The following is a 17,403-nucleotide window of genomic DNA, read 5'->3' on the forward strand; positions in this document are numbered from 1 at the left end:
TTATGATACTATCTGGAGAATATTGAGTGGATTGTTGGTGGTGGTGTTAGGATTAATTTTGGAATGATTTATGGTGTTATGCTAAATGGATCTCTCTCCTTGCAAATGTTCCTTATGTTGTGTGATTACATTTTTCTACCATTGTTTTTCAAGCGTGGTCTAATTTTGTTTGCATTTTGTCTTCTTTTTTAAATGAGATTTTTGAGTTGCAATTCTTACACAATCTTCGAGTGACTTCTTCTAAAGATATTTCTAATTGGATTTTTGATAATTTTGGGATTTTTATATAAAAGGCAGTTTGAAATTTTTTTTTCTCTGTTGTTATTGCTACTTCATAGGATCGAGTGAAACTAAATTGGTTCGTTTCTATTCCTACCTAAAATCGCTTGTTTTATGGTTGACGGGTAATTCTTCTATGAAACATATGGGAAATGATATGCATGATTTTCTGATTTTAAAATCTTTTGATATAACCACTATACCAGAAAGAAATACTTCTCTTATACAAGTATTTCTTTTGAATTAAGACAAACTTTAATGGTAAAAATTGTGGAAGTCTTGGTCTTACGATTTGTACCTACTTTTTCAGAGACAATATGGATGAATATATTTGTAGTTTCTCAACTTTTTTGGGATGCTTAATCCTTTTTATGATGAAATTATGTGAGTTATTCGTGATATTGAGCATTCTTAGGAACAGTGGCGGATCTTGACCAATAATTATGGGGAGCCTGTTGACAAAAAGAAGAAGATGAACATCTTCCTCCAATAAGGAGTTTTGATGATGATGATGACTTATGAAGAAGTATGGAAGACTTGATGATGATGCATGGAAAAATGTTGAAGACTTAAAAGAATGCTTCAATTCAAGAGATACATTGAAGACTTATGGGTTTAGTTATTTAGGTTTTGTAATATGTGTATATTATTTGAAATAGTTAAATTAGTATGTCAAGAGTCAAAAGGCAAAACCCATGTAGTAGAACACTAAGAGAATTTTATATATTTGCAAAACTCACTGGAATAATCGATTATTCTTAGTGATAATCGATTATCTCAATTAAAACTGATTTTTGAGAAATGCCTCTGGAATAATCGATTATCACTGCTGATAATCGATTATCACCTGCTGATAATAGATTATCCTGACTGATAATAGATTATCACAGCAAGAAAAATATTTTCATAAAAGTTTCTGTGATAATCGATTATCACTTATGATAATCGATTATTTATGGCAGTTGCGACTTAACTTTTCATATTCTTAACCTAATTTCTAAATAGGCTTATATAAATAGAGTGGTAGGCTTTCATTATAAAACACAGAAGTTAGAGAAGTCTGAGTACTTGAGAACTCTCTGTTGGAAGGCTTTGAAAAACCTAGTGTGGGTAGAGCGATAACTTTCATCAAGTGGGATCTTGAGGGATTGAGTGCTGTTGCTGTTGCTAGGAGAAGTCGATCATCCTTTGTGGGATTCAAAGGAGGTGTTCATTCCTTGTGTGATTCAAGGAAGGTGTTTTCATCCCTTGTGGATTTCAAGGGAGGTGTCTTAATCTCTTGTGTGATTCAAGAGAGGTGTTTTCTAAACCCTAATCTTTCTTATCATTGATTGTAACTTTGGTTTATTTTAGTGATTTAGTTAATCTCGTTTTTGAGAGATTAACAACTGGACGTAGGGTCTTTTGATCCGAACCAGTATAAATATCAGTGTGCTCCTCTTCCCTTAAACTCCTTATTTATCTGCACTTGCATTTAAAGTAACTTTTACTTTAAGTTAATTAATTTTTAAGAAAAATTTTAAAAACTGTTAAGATTTTTAAAAATCCAATTCACCCCCCCTCTTGATTTTTGACCATTGTTTAGTCATTCTGCTGCGCGATATCAACAGAGCCAAATTAATGTATTTAAAATTTTGAAGTTGTATTTGATATGAACACCATTTTAGATACGCTATCCTAATTTCATCATTTTTACTTACTGGATATTCTCATATTTGACTATGTTTTCCTATATAATATTGTTCCAATGAATTAATATCAAATTCATCATTACCTGTAATTTTTTTAACCTTAAGAAATGACTCCTCCAATTGAACAATTGGATTACAAGTACGATATTCTGGTTTGTGTAAAGAATTTGAATTTGTTTTCATTTTCATCTTCGTGAGTAGTTTTCCTTTTATTATTTTTGAAAAATAAATATAAATTCTTTTACTCTTCATCAATTGACCTATGTTTTATAAGTTTGAAATTCAAAAATAGTTTATCATAATCTAGAAAAGTTCAAAGATATAACTAATAAAAGAAAACTCTAATAATCAAGTCACAATTGAAAACTCGTTATGAAAAAACACGTAGTACATTATTTTTTCTTCTATCTTAATAAAAAATGAACATACAAAGGCTCATAAGACAAAAAAAAAGATAATGCTAACTATAATAAATTATAAAATTTTAAATTACAAAATTTTAAAATAATAAAATAATAAAATGATATAGGTCACAAGTCAATAAAGTGACATGGAAAGATAATAATTACGTCAACCCCTTAAGAGCTACATCATCCATTAAGAAAAAAAGTTAACATCAAAAACTTAATTAGTACTCAATAGATCACAAAATTTATCACGACCCTGCCCTATAAAAGCTCCGCCACTGCTTACGAAGTTTACTTTAAACATGTTTGGTTGGAAAATAATTCTAATTGTTATGTAAGACTTTTTATATTTCTCGATTTGTTTGTTAGTCTCCTAGAGGGAGATGAAGAAAATGTTTGAAAATATGTCAAAGTACGGAGCTGAAATACTATTTAAAATTAGATAATAAAATTAGATAAGAAAAAATATTGTGCAAGTTAACTTCTTTAAAATTTGATAATAAAATTCATTATAAATGGTAGGCTATTATGAAATTTATAGGATTGGTTTTAATTTTTTTTTTATAATAGATATAAACTTCTTATGTCTAGAGTTGTTTAATTTCTTTCGAAAGAACTTTGCTATACATATTTTTTGTGCATAGATTTGATTTCATCTCCATAATTTTCTTGTTACTTTTTTTAATAATATCTATTATATAATAATAAATGATTGATCTGCTTTAAAATGTGAAAATAATTGAAAAGAAAAAGAACAATTATTACAACCTAATTTTTAAAGGAAATTATTATAACCATATTATATGTTAATTTAATTATATTTTTTATCACATAGTTAATGTGTTTCCCCGAGTTTGGTCCTATTGAGTTTTTCTCGTTCGTTCTAATTTTTATATTATAATGTTTTAAGTTTGTAAATGCGATCCATCATTAAGTTTGCATTCAACTATGAAAATTGATGTTGACACGAGTCATGCTTAATGACATAGTTGACATTTTTAAATAGAAAAAGGGGAATTAATTACTTGGGTTGGTTGTTTATGTATTTTAGATCGAAGGAGTGTTCGTAAGTATTTAAACTAGTATTATATATGTTCTTATCTAAATTTTTCATAATTATTATAAATTTATAACTTCTCATCCCATGTTTAAGTTTTCATTGAATTATTAACATATAACACTCACTTGGGTCATGTTTAATGACATATGGTTGACTTTGTTGGATAGAAAAGTAGATTTAATTTGGTATTTTTATTCCTTCTAACTCAATAGTGTATGATTTGAGTTCTTTCAACTTTTTTTTTTCCCAATCAAATTGATGAATTTTGAAAATTTGGCAAATTTTGTCGTACCACTATCTCTACCCCACCGTCCAAACACTACAAGGCTTACCCTTTTACACACCGACCTATCACTCTTATCCAACTCCTCAAACCATCATTAACTTGTCACCAACATTATCTATGGTTGCTTAAGAACCACCATTATCCTTTAACAAAGTCAAACCCTAAGATAAGATATGGATCATTTTATTACATCTTTCGAAGGATATACCATAAACATTTCACATCAATTAATTATGCATTAATTTATACAAGAGATTATTACATTATTTTAAATTTTAAATTTTAAAAACTATAAACTTTGATAATAATATTGAATCTTTAAAAAAAAATACATAAAAAATGAATCAATACCAATGAATTATGAATTGGTCTATTATAAAATATTAAAACACCATAATTAATTCAAAATCTTATTTTTATATATTATTTCTTTTTATTCTGAATATGATCATATCACAAAAAATCATTATTGTCACCTATCTTAATGATGGTGACGATAACAATCCATTACTCAGTTGTAGGTGGTGATTTGAAAGTCATTAAGAAATATGACATCCTTATTATTTAATAATTTTTTAATGAAAATAATAAATTTTATTTCTCATTTTATATTAATCATAATATTATTTTGTATTAATCACAAAACTTTATATTTTTTAAAACTTGAGAAGAAGTAAGCAAAATGTTAGAGAAAGACAAAAGTGACAATATCCAATTAACAGAAAAATTAAACGATAAAAACTTAATTGGAAAGTATAAAAATTTTAAGTACTCAATAGAATAAAAAATATATAATAGGAACTCAATTAAAAATGTTCAAAGAAGGAATTGAAATTTAATTAAGCCAAATTTTTAACTTTTTAAAAATATAAGTTAATCATAAGAGGTAAGTAAAATTTTAAAAAATGTACAGGAAAGATGAACATGTGAATCGACAATAAGATAACAGATAAAGACAAAGACATTAGTGTAAATGGATTTATTATTGTTTATAATGACAGGTTAATCTTACATGCTAGGAGTGTAAATGGATTTTTTTATTCTACTACGTTATTTCATGGTACACCACACTTTTAGTACATTATTTTTTCAACTACGAGAGATTTTGACCGAATCAATCAATAACAAAATTAGATGCAATCAATAACAAGCGCTTGGGACATGAAAAGAAGATGGTTAAAGATTGAGACACTAAAGCATTATTTCTAACATAAAAATAATGACAAGAAAGAAAAACCAAAGCAAATTGTTTGTGGAGTACATTGATGTTAAGCAGTAACTTACTATCATTGTTGGTAATAATAGGGGAGATATAAATGCAAATGTAGAGAATACAGTTAATATGTTTAAGTGAATTCCTCTTGAACCATTTTAAGAGGCTTGGTTCAGAAGAAAACGAAAGGTGGTATAAATAAAGCCATGCAACTCATGGGTGCTCTCTTTGGCACGTGAACATGTAAAATTGATGAAAATGTTCACTCCTCAGTCCAAACACAATCTTAAAGACTATTGATGAAAATTTCACATATTTATCTAGAGGGCAATCATTGTATGGATAAACTAACTACTATTAGAAAGTCAAACTTTATATAAATGGTATGGCAGGATGTCATCTAGGTTACAACTTTATCTTTTTCATAATAAGTTTCAGTTGCCCATATTTAAATATCATATTCAAATACAATAAGTGTTTCTATTTTATTTTTTATTTTTTATTTTCAATCTGAATTTTGAACCAAACGATTAAGGAAAAAGTACGTAAAAAAAAATTCCAAAACAATATTCGATTTTGATCAATTTTCAATTTCTTAGATGAATTTGGGTTTCGCTTTTGGATCCACTTGATTTTCAATGTCGAAAAATTGAGATCCTAAAAAATAATGCATGATACTATTGAAGCTTCACATTTTGTTGAAGGTGGAAGTAGATTAAGCTTTGACAGCATTTAATGCATGACACACTATATACATGAAACAATTATCTTTAAAAAAAAAATCATGCAGACTAGTAATAGAATGAAGACGAGAAGGAGGAGCACGAACCTTCGAGTCTTAAGCCCATTTACTTTTAACAAGCTAATCAATGAGGCATCAAGGGTGGTGTCTTTTTTATTCCATTCTCTGTTTGATGCATCCAATTATTTGCCTTAAATAATTATACGTTGCTTGAGATATTTCTGGAGTCTGTTATTTTACAAAGGGAAAAAGAGATAGAGTTTTGCTTCCGTTTATTTATTTATTTTTTCTGTTTTTGTTTTCTTTCCATAATACCTGGAGTATTTTTTTATTACAATGCACCGCCAAGCATGTTATCGCCGTTAAAAACTGAAAACATCAGTTTAGCGGATATGACGTCTCATTATTCTGTGCAAAACAAAACCAAATAAAATATAAAGAACTACCAATATCCTGACTCTACAGAAATGTTATTGAATTTGACATGTGCTATATCGTGACTCAACAACTATAGAGGTTGATTCAGTTCTGGTTTGGTGATGAGTATCACACACCTCTTGTATAATTAGTTCTGCATAAAACATTAACATTGTTACATTATTTCTTCTTTCAAAGCGATCTTGAGCCTTTTTACATTGTTACCACTAACCGAGTCGACGAATTAAAAAAACAACAAATGCATATAACCACTTCCAAGCTCCAAGTATCTTACAATTTTAAAGTGGTACAGGTCAATCCACAGAGATGACAATTTGTTTCCTCGGACAATTTTCCCTTTAAAGTGATGTAGTTAATATGTTATGCAGAGTGTATAACGTGGCACCTGAAACTGAAAAGTATTTACTTTACTAGTGGTGAAAGAATCGGTCGTTGATTGAAGCAAATAACAGAAGACGCGCTTGTGCGGTTTTATGTCAATGGATGGAATAAAATATGTTCAGTGAACAAAAAGAAAAAAAAAAAAAAAAGAACATGAGAATAGATTGATATTAAACCTGATATAAGAATTAATCATGCCAGAGCTGATCTTGTCATCTCATATGCCAAGAAGCATGCTGCATTTGCAGGAATACTTCGGGCCATAGCAGGACCAAAACCCTTATACAAGCCTTTGAAGCCCTGTGAAGCTTGAATCTTTCTGAATGCATCAAATGAACCAGAAAATTTTGGGTTTCTGTAATCATCTACTTGAATCACACTCTTAATAACATCAGTTGGGTAAACAATGAACCAGAAAGAAGCTCCAGCCAAGCCTCCAGCAACAATCAGAGAACCTCTACTTAGGCCAGAAGTATCAGTGCCTCCTGCAAACTTTTGCTTTAATGCTTCGTATACACCAAACATTATAGCATTTCCTGGTATCTCTCGAGCCATAGTGGGAACCAAGCCCTTGAAAAGACCTCTTATGCCCCCTTCTGATCTGAGAACATGCCTGACCACATCCATGGGCCCTCCATATTTAACAGCCACAGTAGCTGTTTCAGAGCCGGCAAGCGCACTTTGTGCTTGCAACCTGATGATATTCACCATGGATGGAAAAAGTTAAGCATAAGATCACTACATATTTGGAGTACCTATGGTGATGTCTAAGTAACAAGAAAAGTTAATAAAGACACCAATCTGTAGCTAGTATTCATTTGGTTTTTCCGAAATGACAAAACCACTAAAAACTATAGAAGCTGATAGAAAGAAAAGGAAAAAGAAACTGATATTAAAGAGGATCATGACAAGAAGAACACCATCAGACCTGCATTTGATCAATTCAGTTGGGCATGCAAGAATGGAAACAGCAACTCCAGCTCCAGCACCACAGACAAATTGCTGATTCACTGTGAGGGGGACACCAGGATTGGACCTCACTAATGTTTCCATTTGTCCCCTCACTGAGAACAGGACAGCATTGAAAGCTGCTACTGTAGCAAGAGGAACACCCATACCTTTGTATAAACCCCTTGGCCCTTCTGATGCTATTGTCTGCTTGACAGCATCAAATGCACCTGAATACTTGGGAAGCTGACCGGGGGGTGGTACAGGCTGGCTTTGGAGCTTGACCTTGATAGTGTCAAAGGGGTGTCCACATATCAACTGTGCTGCCCCTCCAATAGTTCCAGCTGTAAGGTCCTTAGCCACATCTCCCATCTGCAAAACATAAATTCCAAAGAGGGAAAGAGAGAAACAAAGGATTTAGACTATGAAATATCAACACAATAAATGGTTTAATACAAAGAATCCAACGAAAAGTATGATCCTTGAGAAAACAGCCCATTTAAGCAATAAGCTATTGTTTTGCAGCAGATCAAATAGGATTGTTGTTTAAACAAACGGAATTGCGGTGCAAATTCATGAGATTATAACTTATCAATTCATACAAAACCTCTATTTTCAAAGAATAAAATCCTTGAAGTTAAGTATAGAGACGACAGAAATATGATGGATAGAAATAAAAAGGAGGAGCAGAAATAGTGGAAAATAAAGCAGAAATTGAAAATATTTGGTTGAAAATAAATAGAGAAGATGTGAGGAGAGAGATGAACGCAAGTATGTAAACAATAGTACAGTAGCATACTAATTTCAAATCAATTCTTCTCTAAATCTCTTAAACCAGCAACACCAACTTATTTCTGTCTGCTCAAAATTATTTATATCCCTAAACCAAACATGGCATTAAGTGTAGGATGGGAACTCAGAGTAGAAACATACACCATATTTTGCCTTTTGAATAGGACTAGCTAAGGGAAAAGTAAAAAATTGAGTTCTTTCCATACTATGTACCTTATTGATTAATTATGTGTGCTATTTCATCAATGCAAGTTTATCACACTAGAAATGCAAAGGCAAAGTGATTTAAGATATCCCGAGAGATACATTTCATATATGCAACACCAGGGTCTCAGGTTCGTGTTCAATGATATACATGGAAAACCAAATGAGTTGAAAGTTTTCAGAGCTCTCACCTTCATTAATATAAAAGAATTGGCAGGAGAAAATCCACTCACATTTGACAGATAATAAATTACGAGGGCTAGTTAGACAGAAAAAACAATCATTTTCTTCCACCAGCTTTATTTAAGGCCATATACAATAGCTCATATCACCTCAACATACAATCTATACATGTCCATGCCCTTTTCCGACTTGATGCCCCGAAGTATTAAAGGAGAAGAGAATCTGAAAGCTCACAAGAGTAATTTGGTTCAGATACTAAAAGGTGAAAGATGACACCTTCCACTCTCTTCTGGCTTTAAATTGCAGTCGCAATTTTTGTTACTTAGGATTGCATTGTCACCATACCAAAATTACAAAACAAAAGTAGATGGCGTGGTAATTGCTCTTGCGGAATTCTACCAAACCCAATTAGCGTATTTCAAAAGCATGAATAAAAATACAATACGTGTCAGCAATCATGTAACTACAGATAAATAAACATAAAGAAGGACAAAAGGCAGAAAGAAACGACACTCACATACACTAGTTTTCAATCAAACAACATGAAGCCAGAGCATACATGTACTATCAGGGACGACAATTACAATTACCATTCATTGATTCAATAAACAAACTTCTGAATTTGTCCTAAATCTTGAATCTTACCGTACTCTAGAAGTGCCCAGAGACTCCGATGAAACGCAGGGTGAAAAGGGAATAAAACCCAACTCCTTTGATTGACAGAAAGTTAGTTCGTTAGTTAAAAGAATCTGAAAGGATCAGCAAAAGCAGGATCGTGTGTGCAGAAGAATTTGCATCGTGTGGTTAATTGAAAAGTGGAGTACGGGAGTGAGGCATGAAATGGGTAATGTTCAGGTGGCGGAGAATCTCGGGAGTTAAAAACAAAAATGGGTAATTGAATCTGAGAGGAGAGAGCCACAAGAAAGTTTGGGATAGGAATAGGACAAAGTAACAAAGCCAGCGAAACAAAGTGTGGCTCAAACGTTGATTTGTGGAATCACCAAAATCCAACCTCACCCACTTCCCTGACTCAGCAATTAATCACTCACTTCATAAATAAATGCATATATTGAAAGAGAGAGATTGCGGCCAACATGAACGCACTTTGAGTATAAGATTATGGGAAATAGGAACACTCGCGTGAGTGGTTCGCTCTCATTCTATGACTCCCAACTTTTGTGGACTCAGACGATGCGACTTGCAAAAAGTGTTTGACATGATACCATATTTGGTGATAAAACTATCCATCTGCTACTTTATTTAAAAATTTTAAAACTCGATACCATATTTGGATTTTATATTTACAATGATTCAATATTTTTTATATTTATTTTTAATTCAACATGATTTTTATATTCTTTTATAAAGATTCAAAGCCGTTTTTTTATGTTTGATTAATGTTAATGTGGTTTATGTAGTCCTGATTTAGAATGCTAGAATGGACACATAAGGCATTATTTATGATTGCACTTGAATTGCAAAGGAACATGTGGCAAAGTTGTTCCTTTCATGGAGATTGTTGTATTTATTCTTTTTTCATTTCTCCTATTATGTTATTTGCATCTTATTTTTTCTTCTTTTTCTAGTTGTTCTATTTTGCTTCTTGTCCTATGTTGTTTCTATGTTTTTTTATATATGTCTCAATTCCTAACGTCTTTCTCATGTGGTTATAATAGTGTTAATGGTGTTGAGGATGCAAAATCAATGTAGTTCCTTTCACGGTGGTGGGAAGAGAGGTTTAGGGGTAACACTCATTTGTAATTGTGATCATGTCGCAATTTTGAGAATAATTAGAATTGTTATGGTAAGAAACAATTTTAGGATTGTCCTAATTATAACATTAGAGTTATAAACTTCTTTTTGTGATGATTAGGGATGGCAACGGGGCGGGGCGGGGACGAGTTTCGCTATCCCATACCCATCCCCGCATAAAAAATTCATCCCCATCCCCATACCCAAACTCAACGGGTATCAAACTTTTTTCCCATCCCCATCCCCACCGGGTAACGGGTATAATCTCGTACCCATACCCGTACCCGTGTTCTAACTACTTCAATATTAATTTTTATAAAAGAAAAAAAATTACGGTAAAGAAAACATAATATTATGAAATATTCAATATTAGGAGGATTTTCTTCGATGCCAAATACCTTAAAATAAATTATAATTGTTTACATTTTATATTAGAATACCAAATAAAATTTCATGTGAACCAAAACATTTGTTAAATTTGCAAACTACAATATTGATGAACTTAGTTGATAAAATTAAAAAATATTTCAAAAAAATATAAAAGGAAAACAAATATTTAAATTAAAATATATTTTAAATGTTTGTTTACTTCAATTTTTTAAATTCTAATGAATATCTTTTTTATACACTAATAAAAGTTATAATATATCACTTGATCAAAATGACACAAAGAATAAATAATAAACATAATAATAAAAGGAAAACAAATATTCAAATTAAAATATATTTTAAATGTTTGTTTACTTCAATTTTTTAAATTATAATGAATCTCTTTTTTATACACTAATAAAAGTTATAATACATCACTTGATCAAAATGACACAAAGAACAAATAATAAACATAATAATAAAATTTTGACATAGATTTTGTATCTTTTGAACTTCAATATATGTTGGATAGTGACAAAAAAATATTCATAGCAATTACATTAAATTTTTATATTGTAATAAATAAAAGTTATTTATACAATTAAAGTGGAAAAAATTACAGTATGATTAATAGTGAGTTATAAAATAACAAATAATTAGATAGAATATATCGAAATATTATTCTACATGATGAAAATAAACAATAAATAAAAATATTAAAAGACTAACAAATGTGTGTTTTAGAAATAATTTGAGAGACTATCGAAAGAAATCGCACAAAGGAAATCAAATGTATAATTAAGGTATGATAAAATGAAAAATACCTTACAGAACTAATTATTAAATTATGTTTGAAGTGGTTAAAATTAAATAGAAATATCATTAGTGACCAAAAAATTTGTCATTAAATTACATATAAATTAGTAATTAAATTGGTCACTAAATCAAGTACAGATTCGATCATTGAATCGGTCACTAATTTAGTCATCGATTCAGACAATAAATCAACTACTACCACCAATGACGAAAAATAGTGACTGATATGGGTTACTGACTAAATCAGTCACCATTTCATGTTTTTCTTGTAGTGAATTATCATATACTATTCCTAAATATCATATATATATATATATATATATATATATATATATATATATATATAAAATTTTAACCACTTCAAACAGAATTTAAAGTGAAAAAATTACATTATGATTAATAATGAGTTATAAAATAAAAAATAATTAGATAGAATATATCGAAATATTATTCTACATGATGAAAATAAAAAAAATAAATAAAAATATTAAAAAACTAACAAATGTGTGTTTTAGAAATAATTTGAGAGACTATCGAAAAAAATCACACAAAGGAAATCAAATGTATAACTAAGGTATGATAAGACGAAAAATATCTTAGAGAATTAAGAAAACTTTTCAAATATTAACATATAATTAATGGTTGAAAAATAACGAAAATTATTTTAATGAAACAAAAGAGTTCTTCAAATTAAACAAAAATTAATAATAATAATAAGTAAAGAATTTTTTTTATATTATCTTAAATTGAGAGTATAAACATTCTCATGTGAAAGAAAAATTTATAATAAATAAAAATATTAAAAAATAATATAAATATTCAAATGTGAGGCATAATTTTTTTTTAATTAACATACATCATTTTAACATAATTACATAAAGGTTATGATAAGATAAAAAATATATTGGAGATGAGAATGAGTTTCATGACAAATGAAATAATTAAAAGAAATAAAAAATAGAAAAAAAAAATATATATATATATAGGGGTTACTTGATTAATTGTGAATATTTTAATAATTTAAACGAGAATGGAGATATGGCGGGGACGGGTATTATGGCGGGTATATGTACATCCCCATACTCATCCCCATACCCAACTGAAAAAGTCGGGGATTCCCCATACCCATACCCATACCCAGTCAATGCGGGGATTCCCCGTCAAAACGGGGACGGGTTCGGGCAATACCCACGGGGACGGGTTTATTTGCCATCTCTAGTGATGATAAATATATCATATATATTTTGGTTTTAATTCTATTAATAGATATATCATTTATTTTATTCTCTTTTATTATTATCAGATATTCTATTTTATGATGATACATAATAGGTCTTATATTTTTTTCCCTTATATCAAGGACATTGTACTCTATATATTGGACAAGTTTCTAATAAATTGGTATGCAAACTCTCATTCACACATTTTCACTAAAGTATTTCTCTTCTAACTTTCTCTCACTTGTGTTTTATCAAACACTAACATGGTATTAGATGGAAAACACCTTCCTCCATCACCTTCTTTTCATTGTTTCACCCATGGCGAATTTTGCTTCTCCTCACCCTTTATTTCTTTATCTTGGAGAAAACGATGCATTTGTTTGCATATTTCTTTTTTGTTGATAACACTTATCAGCAATGAAAAAAAATATCTCAAAGTTCTCGAATTTCTCAATGTTTTTGACTTTTTCAAGCTTCTCAAGGTTCTCAAACTTCTCAAGGTTCTCAAGGTTCTCAAACTTCTCAAGGTTCTAAGACTTTTCAAGGTTCTCAAACTTCTCAAGGTTTTCAAGTTTCTCAAGCTCCTCAAGGTTCTCAAGATCTCAAGATTCCCTTCATCTCACTGCTTTCCAAAAGTGCTACTTCCAAGTTGGGCCTTCCTAATCTTCATGTCCACCTTGAGAGGAGGTGATAAAAATATCATATATCTTCTGGTTTTAATTCTATTGACAAAGATATAATTTATTTTATTCTATTTTATTATTATCAGATATTTTGTTTTATGATAATACATATTAGATTTTATTTTTTCTCTTATATCATGAGATATTGTACTCTATATATTGGATAAGTTTCTAATAAATCGATGTGCAAACTCTCATTCTCATACTTTCAATAAAGTATTTCTCTTCTATCTTTCTCTCACTTTTTTTATCAAACACTAACATGTGAAGATTTGTTAATAATAATTATTCGTTTTGTGTTATGGTGGGGTGGAATTATTTCAAATGGTGCATTAAAGATGTTAGTGATGAAATGATGCAATTATAATGAGACAAAGAAGATATATAATGCAGAGAAATCTGTAAAAGTTTCTAGAAAATGGGTGCAACAGTTATTAGTGATGGTTTGTTTTTTTGGTACAATTAACATAATTATGATGTCAAGTTGTTGAAATTTCCATAAGTTATAGATTTGATTGTGTTAAGTTTCATGAAGATATGGAGCATTTTGTAATGTAATCTTAAAATAGTATTTGTAATGTTGAGTACAAGCAATGATCATAAGGTTTCTGGTCAATTTGCATGTAGTATTTTATGAAGAAAATGATTGAAAAATTGGACTTATAAACACGATAAAGAAATCCAAATTGTCATAAATGTAGTCCATGTAATAATTATGAGCTAATAATATAATTGTACTTCAAAATCACAACATTGTACTTCAAAATACATATGAATAGCCAAATTTTACTTCAAAATACATTAGAATAATCAAATTGTACTTTAAAATACATATGAAATTTAACATAAAAAAGACAGTAAAATAAAGACAATCATAACTTTCATATATAAGTCTTCCTATTCATCATTTACAAGGCTTATATGGCTAAGAAGATTTTCTTATTGAGGGGCATGTGGAGGGAGTTGTGGACACAATTTTCTATTGTGGTCAATCCTTTGGCAAATGCCACACTTTTTTTTTTAATTAGGTGGCATCCTTCTTTTATTCACAAGGTTTCAACCTTGTTTTTTTGTCTTCTAAGCAATCTCTTTTTAATAAGTGATGGTATATTAGGGCATGAAGTTATCTCCCACACATGTTGACCATTTACTAGAAGATGATTGAGCTATATGTTTCGTCATATGTTGTTTTTCTGAACTAGTGAACGATGTAGTTAGCTCCATTCAAATTAAAAAACTTCATATTAGACACTACCACTAATCATACATTTTCTATAATTGCACTCCTTTTTTATCTTAGTTAACCACAAATTTATCCTCAATAATTGTAATGTGTCTGACCTCAAACAATTATTTTGCAAACCAATTGTTACACATATAAAAGCCACATATCAGTACATAGAGACAGTCCCAAATAAAATGTAAGCAAATATATAACCACCTTGTTATCCAAAACTTTATTTGCTCTGATTCCGTTTGCAATTTGTTTTCAAAATTTGGGCAGATGGATTCTTCAAAAGAAGTTATGTATTCAATATTTTGTTTGTCCATCTCTTAATGATGTAAACTATAATCTTCTCCAACATCGTTATTATGGGTTTAGCTCTTGCACTAAGAAGGGCATTGTTCAAAGTCTCATGCATATTGTTTACAAGTGTGCCAGACATAACGTTTGAGGTGAAACTATATCTTGACAAAAACTTATTTCAAAGACAATGAAACATGAGAAGTTGTCTAAATAGAATAAGAATGAAAAGAAGTTGTTTAATTTGCAAGACATGCCTTGGAAAAATTGTTATGAGGCTTTTGAATGCCTTAACATTAACCTCTTTAATGCCCCTCATCTCTCTCTCCCTTGCTTGTGGACGTGTATTTGTTTTTGCTTATCGCATCTAACTCTTAAGATATTTTCCTAAATTTTTTTCCCAAAATTTGAACACAAATGACAAACGCAAAGATCGTTGATTAGCTCCAAGTAAAAGTCCTTAATTGTAGGCAATAAACTTTTTCAAATTCAAAACAAAACATGTTAGATGCAACATATAACTATAGCATCATATTAGTCTATGTAAAATACACCAAAATTCAGTACATACCTTTTGATAGTCAGATATAAAAGAGCATGAGACAAAACTACAACACCTTCCAAATCTTCAATCAATAATTCCAAGAATTAGGGCCATGATTCCTTGTTAAAGTTAAGCAACTAGCAACATTTGGTCATTATCATCCCTCCCCACTACATTAACATTTCATCTCCATAATAGACTTTAAAAAAAAAAAAACATCCAATGATAAGCCGACATGACATAAAGCTATCTTTGCATGTCTTCAAACATATGTAAAATTTCTTGAATATTGTCATACCATCATTTTCTTCAACTTTGACTTTCTTTGTTGACTTAGGATTTGATCTCAACAACTTATGTATATAATCATACATTCTCTTATATTGCTCTTTAAATGAATCATGCACATGCTTTGATGCCAATGTTATTACCCTCTAACCATAAACTTTTTATTAATTGTGTTCCATTTCTTAAAAAATTTATTACATATGTTAAAAACATTTACATTTGAATTTTCTCGTATACAAAACTCCAACCTACCACTTAACCATTTAAAATTAAGTAAATGAACTTTAAATTATCTACTACAACTATCTTTGTCCTCAATTTTTCTTAGTTGCCAAAAATAGGTTGATGGCAATTGGCCATAGCACACATATCACTTATAACTTCCACTCAAACTTATTTACATGCCCAAATAGACTCAGTCTCAACCTTAACCTCAACCTCATTCACTATAACATCGTGATCCCCATTCTCATTTTGACCATGAACCTTAGTCTAATTCTTCTTCTCACTATCAATCCTAACCTCAGCCTCAAAATCACCTTCAGCTTTATTCTCACTCTCAACTTCAACCTCATTTCTTTCTCAACATCAACCTTAGCACAACTTTAAAGTAAATTTTAGTCTACAACTTCTATTTTAATGCATTAAGTGAGTTTTTCTAATGTATTGGAAGGTAATTGTCTTAAAAGGTACATGTCTTTCGATATTTTTCAATGTTGACTTTACATATTGACAATTTAACAACATAATAACAAGAAAAATATCTTTCTTTTTGTACATAAGAAATTGGTATTTTTATCTTGCTTCTATAATTACTTTTCATAACCTCCTTTATGTCAACATTTAAACTAGAGACTAGATGTATCAATGCATACTTGGACAAATTAACCCGTTTAAAACTTCAAACTGCTTTGCTAGCCCTCTTGCTAGCTTGTAAGAAAATGAAAAAAAAAAAAAAACTTCAATGAGACCATTGACAACTTTTTCATCTCAATTTTGATTCACAATTAAATGCGAAAGATTGTTAATGAAGTTAAACACTAAAAAAACTTAAAGATTAACGATTTTGTTTATTTATTGCAAAAAATAAAAGAAAATGTTATAAAAAAATAAAATACTAAAATAGAGTAAGAACTAATATTTAGACTTATACCGTAAGCATATAAGAATTAATAAATAGACATCGTTCTTAATTATACACATAACAACTTGATGACTTGTTTGTGAATTAAATATTTTAGTGTAACTAGTTTTAAACTATATGAAATAATATATGTGAATATTCAATTTTAATAATCTAATCCTGGTCCCACACCTATCAAGAATAGATAGATAAATAGATAGAATTTTGTGTATTACTAATCATAATGATATTTTAATTCATCTTTTTTAACTCACTTTCAATTCACCATTTCAATCATCCTTCAATTATTTATTTTTATTTTTTTGTAGTGTGATTTAATGATATAAGAGTGATTGGAATGGTACATTAAAAATTAATAAACAAAAACTGAACAAAATATCATTATCTTAATATTGATTATTCTTATAACTGACCATAAGAGCACCAAAGGTCAGCACA

The 17,403-nt window shown here is 29.8% G+C and overlaps 1 protein-coding gene across 2 annotated transcripts; it reads right to left on the reverse strand.

The window, feature by feature from the left end:
• Window positions 1-6,187: 6,187 nt before the first annotated feature.
• Window positions 6,188-9,819, reverse strand: LOC114179796 (mitochondrial carnitine/acylcarnitine carrier-like protein). Of its 2 annotated transcripts, XM_028066256.1 has the most exons (4): window positions 9,270-9,819; window positions 7,426-7,817; window positions 6,674-7,191; window positions 6,188-6,507 (listed from the first exon to the last, which is right to left on the reverse strand). In XM_028066256.1, exons 2-3 carry the CDS (start codon window positions 7,815-7,817, stop codon window positions 6,690-6,692), a joined length of 894 nt encoding a protein of 297 aa, XP_027922057.1. In that variant the 5' UTR covers window positions 9,270-9,819; the 3' UTR covers window positions 6,188-6,507; window positions 6,674-6,689. The 2 variants fall into 2 exon arrangements, with proteins under 2 accessions (XP_027922057.1, XP_027922055.1); XM_028066254.1 differs by lacking the exon at window positions 9,270-9,819 and having other exon boundaries at window positions 6,188-6,501.
• Between the last annotated feature and the right edge of the window lie 7,584 nt (window positions 9,820-17,403).

The sequence above is a fragment of the Vigna unguiculata genome, chromosome 3 (genome assembly GCF_004118075.2).
Source record: "Vigna unguiculata cultivar IT97K-499-35 chromosome 3, ASM411807v1, whole genome shotgun sequence".
Classification (NCBI taxonomy): Eukaryota; Viridiplantae; Streptophyta; class Magnoliopsida; order Fabales; family Fabaceae; genus Vigna; species Vigna unguiculata.

Excerpts from the sequence above, each read along its gene's own strand:
- LOC114179796 (XM_028066256.1), bottom strand. The coding sequence starts at position 7,817 with ATGGGAGATGTGGCTAAGGACCTTACAGCTGGAACTATTGGAGGGGCA. Across the intron at positions 7,192-7,425 it reads ACTGAATTGATCAAATGCAG|GTTGCAAGCACAAAGTGCGC; the intron begins GTCTGATGGTGT and ends GAATATCATCAG.